Raw genomic sequence first — 20,017 nt, 5'->3', positions numbered from 1 at the left:
TCTGGCTGCCTAGTATCGTCATCTAGCCCATCTCCGTTGCGTGCCCTTCTCTCGATGAGCCCTCTATTTTTGCTCTCGCACGACTTTTCTTCTTGCTCTGTCCGTGTCCGTGTTCGTGTGTTTTGGCTTCTTAGTTTTTAAGGAAACTTTGATTCACAACGGACCATTGTGCTCGAAGTATGCTGGGCTTATTTCAAGTGGACTTATATTTTTATGGGCCAGGTTATAACTTTTACAGATTCTAGTGATCTTTAAATGAACTTGTATTTTAAATTGGGCATGATCTTATATTATTTCAACAATTGTTTTAGTAATTTTATTAGGCTTAATATTAATATTTTAAAGTTGAAGTTTTTTCTTAAATAAATATATTAGTCAAAGGCTCATTTTTATAAGAAAGTGTTTAAAGAATTTCAAATATATTTTAAAATATACTATTGAGCCTAATATTTTGTTAAGATTTAAACAATATTAATATTTATTAGATTTCTTATAAGATTTAATAATTATGTTAAAAAAGGAAAACTATTTTAAGAATTGAGATTTTTATGACTTATTTGAAATAGCCAAGTATTCTACTAAGTTATAATATGTTATTAGTATTTTTAATTTAAATATTAGGATTTATTGATTATGATGTTAAACAAAAGATTTATTTGATTATCTTTTAGATTGTGAATTTAATTAAGTAGGATATTAGTACATATTGTTCCTATAAAGATTTAGTGATAGTTAATACTGCGTATAGGTGACGAGTTACGAAGTGATATTCAAGAAGAAGCGCGACAATGTAAGTAATTTGATCACAAATTAGGATCATCACAGTTTAGCTTATATATAAGTATTATTTTAGTCAGTTCATTGACAACCATTATTTATGCACCACTCATGTCATATGCAAACATGTCATCCAGTATAGCATATAATCATGTCATTCCGTATCATATTCAAATTCAGAAATTATAATTATATATGTATTATGTCATGCATCTTGTGTATAAGACACATAAGCTATCTTAACTTCAAGTACAAGATAAGATCAGATCAGTTAATCAGATGGTTATTCAGATGCATGGTACCAATGCAGTCTAGTTTTAGGGTGGATGTTCAAGCCACGAACTCAAGCGTGGCCGTGGGACGTGGGGCTGGTGCACAACCTCACACACAGGGTTAAGTGTGTTGGGCAGTCAGATTAGTCAGTTAAATTAGATCAGTCAGATAAGTCAGATCAATCAATTAATTATAGCATAACCATAAGCATAACCATAAGTATAAATAATCATGAATTTAAACTCTCAGTATAAAAACTTTTATGAAAAACTTATGTTTATTATGTTTATGTTGTGATGGATTTATTGTTGAGTTTTCAACTCATTTTAGTTTTATTTCATGTTTTTAACCACCTAGGTGAGGATGATGAATACGAGTAGGTAGGCTAGGAGTAGAAAGAGGAGTTGATTTAGTTTCAAACCTTTTAGAATAAAATTACTTTTATAACATAAATTTTATTAAATTTTATTCAGATTATTCATTTAATATTTTTGGAAGACATTTTATTAGTCATTTTTCTACAAAATAAATCATAAGTTCATTTATTAAATATGAGATCTCTTGCCGGGTTTGTTTTATGAAAAGCACGCAACACTCATAGCCTATGAGAATGGGGTGTTACAGCATCAAACACCAGCCCATCCTAAACAAACCAAATACCATGAGGATCCCTGTTGAGATCCGCCCGTCGATCCTGTATAGACTCCAGAATAACATCTCGGTGAGACTTTGAGCACTCCCCCACATCCTTTGTCATAACCGGGATGACATTCTTACTCTTCCGACGCCCCACCTCCTTCCACATATTTTTCACATTAATTTTTTTCCCTTCTCCCTAAACCAACCTCGTATGCTTTCTTTGGTTTTGTACGCTCTCGTCTAAAACACCTTGCCTCCAAGTGACCTTGCTTCCTAAAAAAAGCACAGAAGGATGGAGTGGAATCGAAGACAACCTTTTGAAAATCGCTCGTCGCAAGCACTGGTGGGCCCATCCAAAAATAATTCCGCAGAGGTTGGGAAATGTCAACTTCCGCACATATGCGCGTAGCCTTAGGACGAGTCACATACACCGTAGCATTATCTCTCTTCAAGAAACGACCATATCCATTCCCAATACTATGTAACATTGATTCTTGAAAATAATTAAGAATTAAACCCGGCAAAGTCAACCAGGTAGGGACCCATGGAAAGTCCTCTTCTTCCACATATTCCGGAGTCCAATGAGAAACTCGAAAGAGACTGCCATGAATTTCAAAATTTTCTTGAGCTATCACACTGATAAAATCCTCCTCATTTGCCATCCGAACCAGCACATTACGTGGGTTACGCAATTGCCCAATGATCGGGCTCGACTGGAGCCCCCATCGATTTTTTATATAAGCACGAATATGATCCAGCAAAGGCCGACGACGTAGGAACTTCAGAACCACCGAGAACTGAAATGGCTCAGTAGATTGTTGGATCTCTGCCTTCAAAAACAGAAAAAACATCTCGCCATCCTAAACTGAGGTTCACTCATAGTTAGAACAACCTATGGCAAAAGCTGTGGCTTCACAGTGACCATATCCATGAATTTGCGCACACCCTGTCCCGCCGAAGGTAAACGTGCATCCCTTCCGCCTAGATTTGTCGCCCTCCCCTATTTCGTGATCCCTCTAGCTCCCTGCCCTACCATCAGAGGCAGTGGGCCAGCGGCTAAAACCATGCAGAAACCCTACTTGCCCCTCAAAGGTTGAGAGAAAAAAATTCCCCTTGCCATGTCATGCTTGCAACGCTATTCAATATATTGAAGGGTAGATATATCCACTAAGCTGCATGTCAAGGGCAATCCTTTATTAATATATCTTCATCTTGAGCAGATATCTTCATCGAATGCACTCAAGCAATTAATAAAGTTTAGTTTATCATTAACCAGCGTTGTGGCTTTCAACTATATATAGTAAAACATTAATACTTCAACATGATTACAAAAACCACTAATCTTTTATGGTGCTCTTTTCCTCGTAACATGGACTCAAACAAAAACTTTTAGCTTTGTTTCTATTTTTATTCATTATATTTGCCAGCCTTTGGTATTTATTTTTAAATTAATGAAACGTTTGCCCATTAAGAAACTTTTTGTCATTTCTTTGAATGCATCTGATGCGAAACACATCGTTTGGGGAGTTAGTAAGGAGGCCATAAGCTACTAATTGTTTGGGGACCATTTTACCATTAATCACTTGTCGTTTTATGCTTATTTCTTTTAGTTACAATGTTGCTTTTTGTTATTTTACTTCTACGTGTTGCATTGTCATTAGAGGAGTTTGTTATGACTGCATTCCTTTTATGTACGTCCAGAGGATGGTGGAGGACGATCGGAAATCTTGTAAACACTTGGTCTAATGTATGGAGGTTGGAAGCCCTCGAAGCCTTCCTTATCAATACATATGAGTCTATGAGAACATTTATCAAACACCTTTCCTTCTTGCTCTCATTTCATTACTGAAGCATTTTATTACATCTCATTGGGTTCCTTAATTAATACACTACGGCAACTTCATTCAACATTACAACAGATTCATAACAAGATTCATTACAATTGGTATCCAGAAAGTTATTAAATATTCTATTTCTCTCTTTTTATCATCTTCATTTCTTTAATGGAGGTGCTCCCCTCGAAGTGAGCAATTTTTGTATATTTCTCTTTTAAGTAATAGAGGTGTGTTACAAGATCCAGAGCCAACGATTCTTCATGGGTGTAGTACGATTAAATAAACAATAATTGTTGTCGTTGAAAAATTTTTTGGACAAATTATAGCATATGAGTGAAATACTTGACGGAATACAACAAAATTCCAAGAGGATACATGAATCTCTCGTGCAGTGGCACAAGCTAGATATAACATCCAAAAATTTGGAATAGTTGAGTTGGTACTAGGCATTGTAAGCAATGAAATATTGTTATTGGATAGAAAGAGGTTATGGAGGTATTTGAGTCTCAGAAACAAGTCCAACTCCACTGGGCCACTCAATGTTGGTTTGGGGCACAAGACAAAACACAAAATTCTCATCTCATCTCATCTCATCATTACACTTTTTTCAAATCTTCATACAAAATATAATAAATAATTCAACTTTTTTCAAATCCCAAAACAATAATAATATTAAAACATAATATTTTAAACTTTCAAACAAAACGCGAAATTCTCATCTCACCCATGGAAGTCTCTTTGTGCCCATCAAAGCAGACATAACAAGAATTCCCCTTTAAAGTGCAAATTGCACTTAGGCTTCATGCTCTTCCTTTGGAGCAAATGACATAGTGAGTACATCTCTATCAAAGAGAAAGCCTCCAAAGCTAGCAACTCCACATCCAATATCCAATATCACACGGGAGCGTTTCCCCCAGGCAACATCAGGCACAGATTGCATAAAACATGATAATTAAAGCATGAAAAATACACCTATGTGCAAGAAGACAAATCTTTTGTGGATAAGAAATCACCAAAATTGAAGCTAGAGAAACAGAGTGGCTACCATCCACTCATAAAGTGTATTGAACAAGAACAACCATTAGGTAATCTATTATTCGCAAAGTCTTGGAAACTCTAGTTATTCATTTCCCTACATATGCACCACATCAAAAAACACCGGATCATCTTCCACAAGGTCATTCCACATAACATATGGAGAATAAAATGTGTTAAGACTCATGTATTAGTTTTTCATGTTGACTAGCTTCAGTAACAGATTGACAATTGCAAATTATGCCTAACTAAGGCCCGAAAGGATTTCAGTGAAACCTTCATTATGTTTACCCCCTCAGATTATTGGGAAAAGTGTCATTGCTTAGTAGGCAACAACTCCTCTCACATAGAGTGTTTGATTAGTAGGCAGCCTTCGAGTCCAGTTTTTTATTCCTTATTGTTTTTATATGTACTTTTGAATTCGTTTATATTAAGCTTAATACACTTTGGTATTTTCTGTTCTAATAGCATTACTACTTATGCTCTTATCCATCATTGTGTGCATCGCAACATGTATGAACTATTTTCACTCCACACCCATTACTTGTATTAGTTCTTTATAATACATTTTCTGATTTTGGTACTACTTGCTATATTGTTTTACATGTATGAACTTTTTTTTTGGCCTGCATACTTGAATGTGGCTGCTTTTTTTTGTACTTGAATGGTTGCTTTCATGAGTAAACTTATGTCTAGTGAAATAGAGGGGATGTAATGTGACTGGTCTTAGAAAATGTTGCGTGAAAACCTTTTTTTTTTTTCATTAGAATTTATGACTGTCGACTTGATTTAACTAGTTCTGGATACCCTCTCTATTTGTTAAACTAAATGACTTTCTATTTATAGCCAAGTGCAGCAGCCAAGTCAAAATTTGCTGTGATGAATTAGAGAATTTTATTTGATTTGGCAATGCTATTGTAAATCCCAGAGCCTATTGAGTCACAGTTTAAGTTGTTTTATGCATTACTTAAAAACAATCAAAATATGATGGTCCTAATTAGTCAGCTTCCCTGTCAAGTTTATCCTATTTACTCATAATCGTTTTTCATGGCCCATGTACTTGGTTGTCGGTTTGAGTTTAATTTACTCAATACTATTTTTTTTGTTATTTTAGTTTGATTGAGGAAGATGCACGTAATTAATGCAATGCTTTAGTACCCAACTTATTATGATGTAGGATACAATATTGAGGTTAATGCATTGCTTTAGTACTCAACTTATTATGATGTTTAATACATTGTTGTAAGTAATATTTCTGTTTTTCATGTTTAACCTACCAAAAGAACTGTTCTACTTGACGTGAGGTTATAATTTTGCATATTTTACGAACAATTATTTGCATTGCCATATTATCAATTTCTTGGCTATACATGGATGATCCGGAAAACATGAGTCGTGATCGTGAAATTTGGGTGATGGCATGGAGGAGGTATTCATTGACATGCTTTACCAGGACGTCATTCACTATAGATTAAGGACTGGCAATATCATGAGTAGAGAGCATACCAATTATGCTAAGCGGCTCATCGCTGTTTGTGTGAGGGTGTTTGACGCGAGTAAGATTCCGGACAAAATCTTGAGGTTGAAGGCCCAACAACGTCTATTTTCCAATCTAATGAGCCAAACTGGGATGAGTTGGGATCTCGACACAAAGACGATAGTGGGGAGCGAATGAGGCTTGGGAAAATGCCATCAGGGTAAGGCAATTAACTTGTGCCCTTATTATCTAATCTTTCCTGTGTCCAACTTTATTACTGACATGTGTGTATTATGAAAATTTTAGGTCAAAAATAAATGGGGGAGGTTTTGGACATTTGGCCTACCAAAGTATGAGGAGTTGTGCATCATATTCGGTGTTTCAGTTGCATACGGGACCTTGCAACACACCTCAACACAACTACCCCCAGATAGTAATGAGGAGCGGCGGCTTGATTTGGAGATGTGAGATTGGTGTGCTCTCGCATTGGGCAGTCGATAGGGATCGCGCATTGAGGTTGATGACATTGATGTTTTGATGGGGAAGGGGTCACACTCACGCGGTGTAGATGCACATTCATCACGAAGGCGTAAAGAGAAAATGAGCCCACTCGATCAAGAACTCTCTATGTGCCTGGAAGAGGTTAAATGCATGTAGATTGCGCGACATAAGCAGTATGAGAATGGGGAAGCTATGGGTTCAGTGAAGCGCGTAGTAAAGGATCACAACCTAGTGAGGGCAGCGATGGAGGTTACAATCCGATTAGTCATTGTATGATATTGCTCAATGGGATTTCCCTGAGACTAAAGGGCCCATAATGGTATCATGCAATAAAGGAGTTATGTGACCTTGATATGTGATAATGCTTCTTGTCGTTGGATCCTGCGGGAGGGAACTTTGGGCTTGGAATTGTTGATGGCATGCCTAATAATTGCCTTATCATTTATTTATTTCCACTCCTGCTACTTGTATTTTCGTGACTGCTACTTTATTTCCGTGTTTATTACTTTATCTCCGTGACAGCTACTTTATTTGTTTCATGAGACAATTATGTATTGGTTTGATGAGTTTATGTTATGTGTAATTGTGTGGTGTTAAGCTTTTTCCATGATGGTTGGGATGTGGTATTAAGTGCGATATTTATGACTAATATTTTTTCTTACCATGTATATGTTGGATGGTTGATGAGAAGTTAAAAATAAAAGAGTAATGCTTTTTTGTAATAAAATATAATGTTATCAATATATGAAATTCTAATTCCTAACTATTTTGGTTTGACATCATAGTAGAACGTGGTAGAGCATGGATGATGCAAATTGGTCAGCGAGAACCACCTTGATGGATGTGAACCTCGATGTGTACAACATCTTCCTTGATGGGGGTGCGACTGATAGTAGTGATGAATTTACAGAAGACACGATTGGGATCATGGACCTCGTTGGGAGTCTCGGTCGTCGACAGAGACAGAATCTTAGACAGCCACAACATAATTTCAGCCTGCGGGGACATCAATATATTCTGAAAGTTTTGAATGGAAATCCAAAAAATTGTCGCGAGTTATTCTGAATGGAGGTTGATGCCTTCTACGTATTATGTTCTTTGTTAAGGAACAATGGATTTTTGAGGGATTCTAGAAAATGGGTGACCATCGAGGAACAAATAGGCATATTCAATTCGATAGTGGCGCTTGGAGAAGAACAACGCATTGTGGCTTAGCGGTTTCAACATTCAATAGAAACCATTAACCGGCACATAAAAAAAGTCAACACACACATCCGGGGTGCACCCAACAATCACAGCCAACCCAAGAAATTATCCTTGGTTTCAGGTAAGTACTTTTTTGTACATAATAAATTATAATAAGGATTATGCAGTAGTTTTGCTTAAATTATTTATTTGAATGTACGCAAGCATAATCAAATGGTTTATTCGTTTGGAGCGATGCGTTGGTGCAATTGATGGGACCATCATCGACGCCATTGTACCTGAAGAGGTATGTGAGGCATTTTGCAACTGGCATGGGCGAGTTGTCCAAAACGTCTTATGTGTATGTGACTTAAATATGAAGTTGACTTTTTTGTACACTGGTTGGAAGGGAACCATGCATGATGCATGCATATTCATCGATGCATTGAGTCAGGCCCATGACCAATTTCCATGGCCTTTGGACAGTAAACATATAATATTATTTAATTATTTTTATTAAAAAAATGTTTGTCTTTATATGTATCTTGTTATATCTCTGGGAATGGTTGGTAAGTTAGTCATTTTGTTGCTGTTAATGGGTTAACAAATCATCATTATCTAGTCGAATCGGCATTCCCATGTACTCGGGGATTTGTGCCCCCTATCCTAAAGAAAGATATCATAGAAGTGACCGTTAGGGTCAGCGGAGATTTAGGTGGTATAAGGATTATTTGAATCATGTCATTCAACCATTCGTAACATAATAGAATATACATTTGGAGTCTTGAAATCACGGTTTAGATTGTTAAAACTCAGGTTTGCGTATTCAGTTGGGAGGCAAGGGTTACTAATCACTACATGTACTTTACATAATTTTATTAGAATGATGATGGCAGACGACTTCTTATTCGAAGTGTGTAGGAACATGCGGCTCGATCCAAATGGCCATGTGGTTGGTGACACTGCAGCTTCAACACGTCATCTTAACATGACGTTGGAATCAGCCCGAGCTATGGCTGTAATCAGGGATAACATTGACATTTCTATGTGGGTAGCCAGGAGCGGTTAGTGAATGGTAAATTACTCATAATGACATGAATATCATAAGAGTCGGGCTACTCTACCGCCCAGAGTAGCCTGCTCTACTTGACCGACAGTTGTGTTTTGTAACTTTTTTTTTTTAATTTTTCTATTCACATTTTTTAATATATTTAAATATTTTTAAAAATAAAAAATACACTAATACACTTAAAATCATTTCCTTAATCATTAAGTAAAAAAAATGATTTTTTTTCCCGAGCAATCAAGTAGAGTGGTAAAAATTGGTGGGCAAACTAGCTTTTTCCATATCATAAATGTTGTGATTGTAAGGGTGTAGTTTGACTATTCAAACTTTTTAAATTTTCCATGTATATTCTGATTTATTGAAATTTATGTAATATTTCTCCTTAGTTTTGATGATATATGAGGTGTAAAATTTTATTTTATCGTGGGTGTTGTGATAGATTACTTATTTTTTCAATTCTATATGCAAATTTTTTTAATAAATTATTGCTCGATATGTAATTTTTATAATAATAAAATATAAATAAACTGATTTTATAAATATTTCATAATTATTCAAGAATGTTGTAAATAAAATATATTCTTATTTGATATTTTTTATAGAATTTGATTTTATAAAAATATTGTCTTCTTATAATATTATTATGAATTATATTATAAAAAAATTGGGTATGTAATTTAAAAAATTATTATTACTTATTTATAAATATATTTATAAATAAAACAAAATCTTTACAAATACTCTACAATGATTTGTGTGACCCATATCTATCTCCTCTACAACAACTTAAAACTATCTCATCACACTTCCAATCTAAACATACAAAATTTTTAAAAATCATCTCAACTTATCTCAACTCACAAATCTCACTACTATTCACAAATCATCTCATCTAATTTCTCAATCCAAACGGAGCCTTAGCTTTAATCATCATTAATCAGTCTGCATCTAGAGATCCCTTTGCTCATCCAAATTAGGTTTCCTCGTGGATGCTTGAAAGTAGCGATTTCTACTGGTGGGATGGTGTTGAGCTTAATAAGGACACTGGTCATGTCATCGGCCTCGACCTCAATAACAGCTGCCTATACGGCTCTCTCAATTTCGATAGTAGCCTCTTCCATCTTGCTTATTTCGAGAGGCGTAATCTAGTCCTTTAAGGTAATGTTTGGGGATAAATAATTCATTTCTTCTCATTTCAAAATTTTTCATAATTTATTTTTCAAATATCATTTAAGTACAAAATATTTTTTAATTTTAAATATTCAATTTTCTCATCTAATCATTATAAAATTTTCAAACTTTTAAACAAAACACAAAATACAAGACAACCTTTTCAAACTTTAAAACAAAAATAATATTAAAAAATTATATTCAAACAATATTTTAACGTTATAATATTTTTACTCAACTTTTTCTCTCTTATTTCTAAAAAATATCTTAACTCAATCAATTAACTAATATTCAAAAATCCTTTTATTACTATTCATATAATTATCATTTCATCTCATTGTTCGAGCATGTCTTCTCCAATCCCAACTCATTTCAACAGCTTTCAAGGCAAACAAATCTCAACCTGTCTTGCCAAACTATTTGTAAATGATAATGTTATTTTGAACGTTAAATCATATACAAGTTTGGCTTAACATGATTTTAAATTTATGAATAAAATCACTAGCTATAAACTTGATTTAAGAGCTGCTTTGGATTCAGAGATGAGATAAGATGAGATGATTTTAGATGAAAAATAAAAGTTAAAAAAAATATTATACTTATAGCACGAGTAATTCTACATATAACCATGAAGTGCGTAAATGCTGCGTAATCATTTTGAAAAACCAGTAGAGTCTACAATTAAAAAAATTAATTCTTTTTATATAGGTCTCATGTTTTATTTATTTTTTTCAAAACGATTACACAGTAGTTGCACAATTCATGGTTACAAATATATTTTCTCTTTCTCATTAATGATCAAGAGATCGAATCTCATAATATTTGACTTTACATATATATATATATATATATATATGATATGGTTTTATACAACCATTTATGATTGGTTAAGGCTCTGTTTGGATATAAAAATCGTCTCATCTTCTCATTATTACAATTTTTTTAAATTTGTACATAAAATATAATAAATAATTTAATTTTATCAAATTTTAAAACAAGAATAATATAAAAAATAATATTTTTATAATATTTTATTTAATAAATATAAAATTATTTCATATCATCTTTGAATCGAATCGGTAGCAAGACATTATGCGGTTGATGCAACAGCGGCTATTACTTTCAAGCCTTCAATGACTGAGACGACTTGACTTGAAAATGAGATTTTTAACTATTATTTTCATCCGAGCGAAGTGAGGCGTACGTTGAGAACAAGACAGTTATTGGTCCCGTTAATTTTGTAAGCTTATGAGACGACTTGACTTGAAACATATGGTCCTTTGCTAACTAGTTTTTTTTTTTATGAGATGACTTGACTTGAAACATATGGTCCTTTGCTAACTAGTTTGCTTTTCATTGTCTTATATTCCAATCACATCATCTTGTTAGTAATTACCTTCCATCTTGTTTGGTGAAATAATTACATTTAATTACAATATGAAAATGTAATGTATTAACGGTGGCCATGATATCGAGTGATCAAACACAACACTTTATAAACAACAAGGTGGCACCGTTTCATAACAAACAAGGCCTAGTGCTTCAACGGTTAAGCCTTTACTTACCATATGATGCGTTAGGCATGACTGGGCATGAGAGTGATCGGACAATTTTTCCCCAACCTCTGGTATGAAAACTTTTTATATATGGGTAAAGGATTATTAGTGGGAGGGATATTCGGGCCGCTGACATTAAGCCCACAACTGGAGGATAGACTCAGTCTACGGACTCGAAACTGGAAGACTCACGGTCCAAGAGCCCACGACATGATGTCTACAATAAGATAACGCCCATAAATCAGGGTAATTATCTCATTCTTCTATTAAGGGATCACTCAAGATAAATCCAAGGGTCTATAATCATCCACGTCCTCAGTATTTATTAGCACCTCTATAAATAATGTATGAAGGTAACATATTATTCATCATCTATCTATGTACTTATATTGAGACCGCATCTCTCTAATTAGGCATCGGAGTACCCCCTGGTGCCTAATACTGCTCTCTCATTTATTGCAAGTTATCCGAGTGGTTGGTTATGTGAAACACGTCATTTACAGTGGTGTCGACTGTGGGATCTCTTACAAACTTCAGCGTGATTTTCACATGCCAGCTCCTACATGATCTCAAGCAACCCGCGATCAAGAGATGAATGCGACAGAGGTAGAAGCAAGGCTGGTAGAAGCTGAGGAGAAGTTGAAAAAAATGATGAGAGTGGTTGACCAATTACAGAAGGAGAACGAAGAGTTGAAGCGGTAGAACGCCGCAACACCACCTATCCAAAATGGGCAAGTGGAAGGAGATGCACATAGAATAGGAAGCATGAATGGTGAAGAACTGGAAAAGAAGAAGTTACACGACAAACTACATAGCCTCATTGACAAGTATGAAGATATGGCAAGAAGGATGAGAGGATTATCTTCCGTGGAACAACTGCTTAACCAAATCGACATTCCTTATGATGAGGAAGTGATGGCAGTGCCTCTCCCACCCAAGTTTAAGGTTCCTTAGATCGACTTGTATGATGGGTCACGAGATCCTGTAGATCACCTGGAGAACTTTAAAGTGCACATGACTTTCCCCGGTTTCCCTAGAGAGGTGGCTTGCCGTGCTTTCCCATTAACGTTAAAGGGGATAGTATAGGGCTGGTTTGAGACTTTGCGTCCGAGATCCATTACTAGTTTCAAAGAACTGACCAAGTAGTTCCTAACGCAGTACATAGAAAGTAGAAGGCGGTGCAGAGCAACCGCTTATCTACTAACCATTAACAAAGAGAAAGAGAGAGCCTGAAAGCATATCTAACCAGCTTCAACAAAAAGAGGTTGACCACGGATGATCAAGATGAAAATATCACGCTAGCCGCCCTCTTGGGGGCATATGGCCTTGGAGCCCATTGATGGTCGAGTTGGCCAGGAAGACCCTCTCCACCCTGAGGGAGTAAATGGATAAAGCAGACAACTTTGTTAATGTCGATGACACATAATAGGCTCTCCTGGAGCCAAGGAAGCAGGAAGTAAAGTAGGAGACGAAAAACCAAAGTAGTGCAAAAGATAAGAAGACCAGGCAGGGTCATCAAGATGGAAGGCGTGAAAGGTACTCCAATCAGAGAGAACAAGGGTACCGCCTCATTCAAAATAATCTGCGCGTGCAAGAAAATGACTAGGCGGCCAGGAAGGAAGAGTGCCTGCTGGGAAGAGGGCATCGCTATTGTAAGTACCACCAGTCGGACACCCACTGGAAAGAAGACCATTCAACATTGAAAAAAAGGGTCGCCAGTTTGGTAGGAAAGGGGAGCTCGAGCGAATGTTGGTCAAGTATCTCAAACCGAGAAGAGAAGAAGGTCATGAACGTGAACACATACGAAGCACAAGTCCAAACGACAAAAAATGGGAGAGGGAACGGAGACACAATACCCCCGACAACCATGGGATCAAGACCAAGCTCCTTTTGGGGAGATCCGTACCATAGCAGAAGGGTTCGCCAGCAGGGGTGTAACAGCGTCCAGCAGAAAGGCTCACACCCGCACAACAAGATACCACGAGGTGTATATGGCAGATAAGCCCCCTAAACACCCCAAACTAAATACCACCCCTACCATCTCATTTGGAGACGAAGACTGCCAAAGGGTTCTGTACCCCACAACGACGCCCTGGTCGTCACTTTGCTAGTAGCCAACTACATGACCAAGTGGATCCTATTTGACAATGGAAGATCACTGACTGATTCAAACGAAGTATCTTGTCGATCCATAAAAAAATGGATGACCCATGCATGATTTTAAAAAGATAAGTGTATGATCTCTGAGAGATTGAGCGGTTTGGGTCGTTCAAAAGGAATATGAACCCAATGCAATTGAGGGAGAGAGGGAGGGAGAGAGAGAAGGAAAAGGTGAAATGAGAGGGAAGTAAGCGGTTAGATTGATCAAGCCATGATGGCGGTTTGTAGCTCAAAAGTAACTGGGTTGAGACATTGGCGCGCTTCTTTATATGTTGCCACGTCACCAACTCATCAAATTTTCTCTCTTCTTAAAAGAAATCATGTTAAATGTGTATATATTAAGGGAAAAAAGTTTTCATTCCAAAATTTTCAACTTATTTCATCCAATCTCTTTCTCAAATATCACTCAAATATTAATATTTTCAAACTAATCATTACAATCTTACTGCTATTTTCAAAATTCTCTTCTCATCTCATTCCCCAAACTTATCCTAAATATGAATAATATTATATGTATTGAGTATCTATAATTTACTTTATTTTATTAGGTTTTTTTTTTCCTTTCCAATTCCAATTTCAAAATTTTCATCATTGTAATAGTTGACACATGAGCATATGATTATGTGTATAAGATTGCAGGTCAAGATAATATTATATTAATAATAGATTAAAAGTAATATTAGTTAATTCTTTATTATGTCCATGAACTCATTTGTAATTAGTTATTATTATTATGATTTTTTATTTTACACTTGTTTAGTAGGGGTGGGCAGCAGGGCCTCGCACCCCACTGCCCCACCCCCGTTGGCCCCGCCTCTACATGGCGGGGCGGGCAACCCTGCTCCGCCCATGTGGGGACGGCGCCCCCCGCCTAGCATCTAGAGGCCCTAGCGGGGGCAGGTGGCTGGGAGGGCCCAACCCCGCCTACATTTATATATATATATATATATTATAAACATAAATATATATTTATATTTTATAAATTGTGTATATATAAATATATATTACAATTTGTTAGACTTGTTCACAAAATATATATTTACAATTTGTTAAAAACTATATAGTTTAAAACTTAATACACTACAATTTACACAAAATATACATTAGTAAATTTAAAAATTACATCGTTTTTAAATTATAGTCATATTTACAAAATTTAAATTTATAATTTGGGTCTAAAAATATATTTTTAATTACTTTTACACTTAGAATTAATTTTTAAACCAAGTAAAATATAGTATTTTTTTTTAAGTAGATGAATGCGGGGCGGATTAGGAATCCGCCTCGCCACAACCCCACCCCCCACCCCATGCGGGGAAGGGGTGGCCCCGTCCCGTAAGGGGCGGGTATCACCCCTATTGTTTAGTTTGTAGAAAACCAAATGATCATCAAGAAGATGAAGAAGCTAGGAGGAGATGATGTCGAGGAGGGGATACTTGGTCTCAAGAATAGGAAGTTATTTATATCATTATTGGAAAACTGTTTTGTGAAAGATTTTTTAAAAAAAGGCTATGATATAGTTTTTTTTTAAATTATTTTACAATCAATCAATGCAAATATGTCAATTTAGTACAAATAAATCTCAATTTTAAAAAACTAATCTTCATCTAATTAACTATAAGCTGATATTTTCCTTTTAAAAAATCATTATTGAAACTATTGGTACCATTAATGTGTTATTTCATATTTTGAGAGAAACGAAGTTGGAGGATACTCTGATTAATTTGTAACATTATAAAAGTGACAAAAAATGTTTTTTTCTTCTTCTTCTTCTTTTTTTTTTTTTTTTGTTTGCTTGTTTTTTTTTTTTTTTTACAAAAATTTCTAGTTATACTTTAACTTAAACAAAAAATTGACTTTTTCAAAAATTCATTAACTAGAAAATTATATCAAAAAATCAGATTAACTACGAAATTATCTAAAAAATCGAGTTTTCCTTTTTATTTATTTTAGAATTTATTTAATATTTATAAAGTATTTTTATGTTTTAGTTAAATAGTTTTTGTCTTTTTAAATTTAACTGAATTTGATTTCAGGATTTTCTTATTTACACAGATTCTTTTTGGTTAAATTAATTAAACTGATTTTCTAAACTTTTTTTAAACAACCTATTTTTTAAAAGCATTTTTAGTTAAAATGAGTTTTAACATCGTTTTTAGATAAAGATGTTTTTATAAATCTTTTTAGTTAAACCAGTTTTTTCAATCAGCTAAAGGTAATGTTTTTGAATTTCTCTAGTTAAAGTGATATTGTTTTTTTTTTTTTTTTTGTAAGTATAATTAGGATATTGTTGTTCATTAGAGAGATACAGCATCCTTGGTCAACTATTTTTTTCAGGGTTTTAAAAAATTATCATGGGGATGTTTGTAAACATTTTTTTTATCTAATTTCATATTATCTCATTTCATTCTCAAACATCATTCAAATACAAACATTTTCAAACTAATTATTACAACTTTCCTAACTTTTCAAACAAAAACCAAAAAGCAATTCAATTTTTTCAAATTTTAAAATAAAAATAATATTAAAAAATTATACTATAACAATATTTTAATTTTCTAATATTTTTTATTCAACTTTTTCGCTCTCTTTTTCGCAAAATCTAATAAATACTTATCTCAAACTATCTCACAACTATTCACAAACTATCTTACTATTATTAGTAAAATTCTCATCTCATCTAGATGTTTGGTACCAATAAGGGATTATTTCTTATTTTGTGCGAAAAGAAATTGGAATAATATTAAAGGAACCAAAGTCCTTCCTCGCCTACGGGCCTATCCACACGCTACAAAGGCCTGTGGGCCCAATGGAGTAAGCCCATGACACAAGTTTGTTTGTTTTTACAGTTTATCTCAACTCATATCATCTAATCTAATCATTACAACTTTTCAAAATTTTCACACAAAATATAATATACAATTCAACTTTTTCAAATTCCAATTCAATTTTTTCAAATTCTAAAACAAAAATAATATTAAAAAATATATTTTAACTATATTTTATTCAATTTTCAACTTTCATCTCAACTCATATCATCTAACCTAATCATTACAACTTTTCAAAATTTTCACACAAAATATAATATACAATTCAACTTTTTCAAATCCCAATTCAATTTTTTCAAATTCTAAAACAAAAATAATATTAAAAAAATATATTTTAACTATATTTTATTCAATTTTCAACTTTCATCTCAACTCATCTCATCTAAAAAAACAAACGAAGTAAGCCCTAGGTCTTTTAGCACTACTAGTATAAGGAGACTAGACCACCCTACCGCTCTCTGAATGGTATGAGAAGTCAAATGCTCTCTCAGACAACAACTTGGGGCCAGATAAAGGGAGAATTTAAATAATAACAAACTCGGACCCAGAATAAAAGAATTAGGTTGTTGTGTGAACCAGAACGAGTCATCTTCCACTGTCTATATATATATATATATATGAGGAAATTCAATCGAGATAAGTTTATTCGAGTATTGGATTCGTAGAGGCGTTATACAAGCCATCTAACTTAAGTATCGAAGGTGTTTCATACCCTTCAAGTCTTCTCTGTGTTCACTGGTATAGGTTTGCTTAAGATGTTCGCTGGAGTGCGAAACACGTCCATAATAAATATCATACATTTACGAGAGTTTAGTGAACGATCAAGATTGCATGATGTCGAATATAAGGAGGAAATTTTGAGTTTTTTATGGATTTAAAAAACTATATTATAATATTAAGTAGTACTTTTCTTTTTCTTGTAAGTGTGAATCCATACATGATTCACAGCTTCTTTAGTTGATCATATTTCCTAAGAGATAAATATTAACGATCTCACGCTATCAGCTTAGTATTCAGGATCTGATTGTGGAGATATATTCTCTTCTTGTTGTAAATTAGTTTAATAATAATTCTTAATCCCCTTGGATTTATACTGATATTTAGGATGATATCCTTCATTTTATTAATGTCTTCCCTTTTAGTATTAATCATATCTACAAATAAGTAAGTGCTTTAGCGGACAGTCTTGCTAGTTATGGAGCTCAAGGCAACACGATAAGTTTTTCCTCTAGTTTTGAGCTCCCCAGAGATATGGTTGGCCTTTTTGTTTTGGTTCATGCAGGTATTCCTAACTTTCGTCATTAATTTATAATGTTTTTAGCTTTAAGCAGTACTATGTCGTATTTTTTAGCTAGAGTTTTCCAATAATATTTTTCATAAGAGCTTGGTTTTGAGATTTCTTTTATAACCCATTTGCTCTATTTGTATAAGATATTTTTCTGTCAAAATTGAAAATTTATCAATAAAATTGAAATATCGTCTTGTTTTATTTAAAGAAAAAAATCTTAAATTGATAAAATTGGAATTCGTGTTTCACGTGGCGACGACCATTACTTTCTCAAGCCTTCAATGCCACGACAATGACTTGACTTGAAAAGTGAGGTTTTTTTCATGAGCAATGATAGCTATACCACAACTTTACAACTTTTCAAGAGCAATGACAACGGTGTAGAGTGCAATAAGGACTCCTTTTTTTTTTGATAGGTAAACATTTTATTAATAACAATAGGTATAGCCCAAGTATATAGGGGTATACAAGAGGTAACACCTAGTTTTTTTTTACCGAAGAGCCAGTAGCCACACAGTAGTGACCCCATCCCAAATTTATTAAAAAATCTTATTTATGGTGGAGGAAAACTGTAGTTACAAGCTAAATAACTAGGAGAGCACTCCTCCCAAAAACCAAAACCAACACAAAACAAAACAAAGATCTAAACAGGCCTAAATAGTAAAGCAAAAATCTAAACAAGCCTATTTAACGAGCACCGAAGGATAAATTCTAAACAAGCCTAATGGAAGAAAAAACTAAACAAGCCTATATGATAACAGAAAGAAAATCTAAACAGGCCTATAAAAACCACACACTAGACCAAACAAAAGACTATGAATACTGAAAAAATCTCATTGACGTAGGTATGGAAGACCCATCTTCTCAACACGTGTAATACCTCTTAGATGTCTTGGGAGAGAAAAATGCCCTTCATAAATCTCATTCTTCCCACTTTCGCCTTCTCTAGCCAGAAAATTGGCCACACCGTTTCCTTTCCTATATTGATGAACTACCACAAAGTTTATTCCAACCAGCTCTGCCTTTATATCATCCCAGAAATCTCAAAGGTACCATAAGGTACATCTCCCTTTCCGGAGCCAGTCTACAACAATACGAGAGTTACTTTCAATAATGATATTAAAAAAGTGAAATTGCTTGCAAGGATGAATACCCTCCACGATCGCCTTAAGCTCAGCACAGTTATTGGTCCCATTCCCAAAGTGAGTTGAGAACGCTGCTTTCACCACACCGTTAGAGTCATGGATAATTCCACCACCTCCCGAGTTCCCTGGATTTCCACGATAGCTCCCATCACAGTTTAGCTTAACCCAACCTGAGGGAGGTTTGGACCAAGTCACTATTTTTACCTCATTCGCCCTAATTCTCGGACGTTCAATCTGAAATTCTTCAAGAAATTTAATGTCTTGAATAGATAACTTACGTTTAACTCTAAGCTTATTAGCCAATGACTTCATCCAAAACCAAACATCTTTCCAGATTTTTTCAGCATTATCCTATACACCTTCCATTCTGGCCTTACACCTTCTTTTCCACAAACTCCAAGTAATTAGACAAGGAATTAAACCAACTAATGTGCCTTTGATGGAGGATTTTTTGCGTACTGAAACCAGACCATAACTTTGGTTTTCCAAGGCATCTGATGCGTAAACGGGACTCCCATCACAGCACTCCCATGAGACCAAACAGTCAAAGCTACATCCCCAGAAACTAAAACATGGTCGATAGTTTCTGTGGCTTTTCGTGCACAACAATCACATGAAGAAGCCAGATAAATGCCCTTGCTCTGCACTCTGTCATCCATGGCTAAGCAATTAGACCAAGCTTTCCATAAACACATAGAAATACGTTTCAGCAACGTACTGTGCCAAAACCAATCATGGTACAATGTATTCGAGCTTTTGCATCGCATCACCTCCCACGCTGTGCCAGTAGAGAACCTACCATCTGGAGAAGGTTTCCAGATGAAGATGTCCTGTCCACTTTTACTAGTTGGCACATTTTGTAAAATCTCCTCTGTTAGTTCCGAACCCACTAACTCCAATAAACGATCAGAGTTCCAAGAATTATTGATCCAGCAATCTTTGATGAACAACTTGGAGTTACGTACAGCCTCTATGCTAACTGATAATATGCCTGAAGCAAGCCATTTGTCAAACCAGAATGAAGCCTTTCCTCCTTTCTCCAGCACTTTTATATTCTCCATAACTTCTGGAAGGCAAGACAT

At 34.8% G+C, this 20,017-nt stretch overlaps 1 protein-coding gene across 1 annotated transcript; it reads right to left on the bottom strand.

The window, feature by feature from the left end:
* Window positions 1-18,814: 18,814 nt before the first annotated feature.
* Window positions 18,815-20,017, bottom strand: LOC108982430. Its single transcript, XM_018953804.1, has 3 exons — window positions 19,406-20,017; window positions 18,957-19,169; window positions 18,815-18,874 (listed from the first exon to the last, which is right to left on the bottom strand). The coding sequence occupies exons 1-3, from the start codon at window positions 20,015-20,017 to the stop codon at window positions 18,815-18,817; spliced, it is 885 nt and encodes a 294-aa protein (XP_018809349.1).

The sequence above is a fragment of the Juglans regia genome, chromosome 7 (assembly GCF_001411555.2).
Source record: "Juglans regia cultivar Chandler chromosome 7, Walnut 2.0, whole genome shotgun sequence".
NCBI classification, from domain to species: domain Eukaryota; kingdom Viridiplantae; phylum Streptophyta; class Magnoliopsida; order Fagales; family Juglandaceae; genus Juglans; species Juglans regia.
Note: the sequence above shows the minus strand (reverse complement) of the source record. Positions and strands in the feature narration are given on the sequence as shown.

What these genes read in the sequence shown, in the direction of transcription:
- LOC108982430 (XM_018953804.1), bottom strand. Translation starts at nt 20,017, where the DNA reads ATGTCTTGCCTTCCAGAAGTTATGGAGAATATAAAAGTGCTGGAGAAA. An exon ending in CTTGGAAAACCAAAGTTATG is followed by an intron (nt 19,170 to 19,405) that starts GTCTGGTTTCAG and finishes GAAGAATTTCAG; the next exon opens with ATTGAACGTCCGAGAATTAG. An exon ending in ATAACTGTGCTGAGCTTAAG is followed by an intron (nt 18,875 to 18,956) that starts GCGATCGTGGAG and finishes GTATTGTTGTAG; the next exon opens with ACTGGCTCCGGAAAGGGAGA.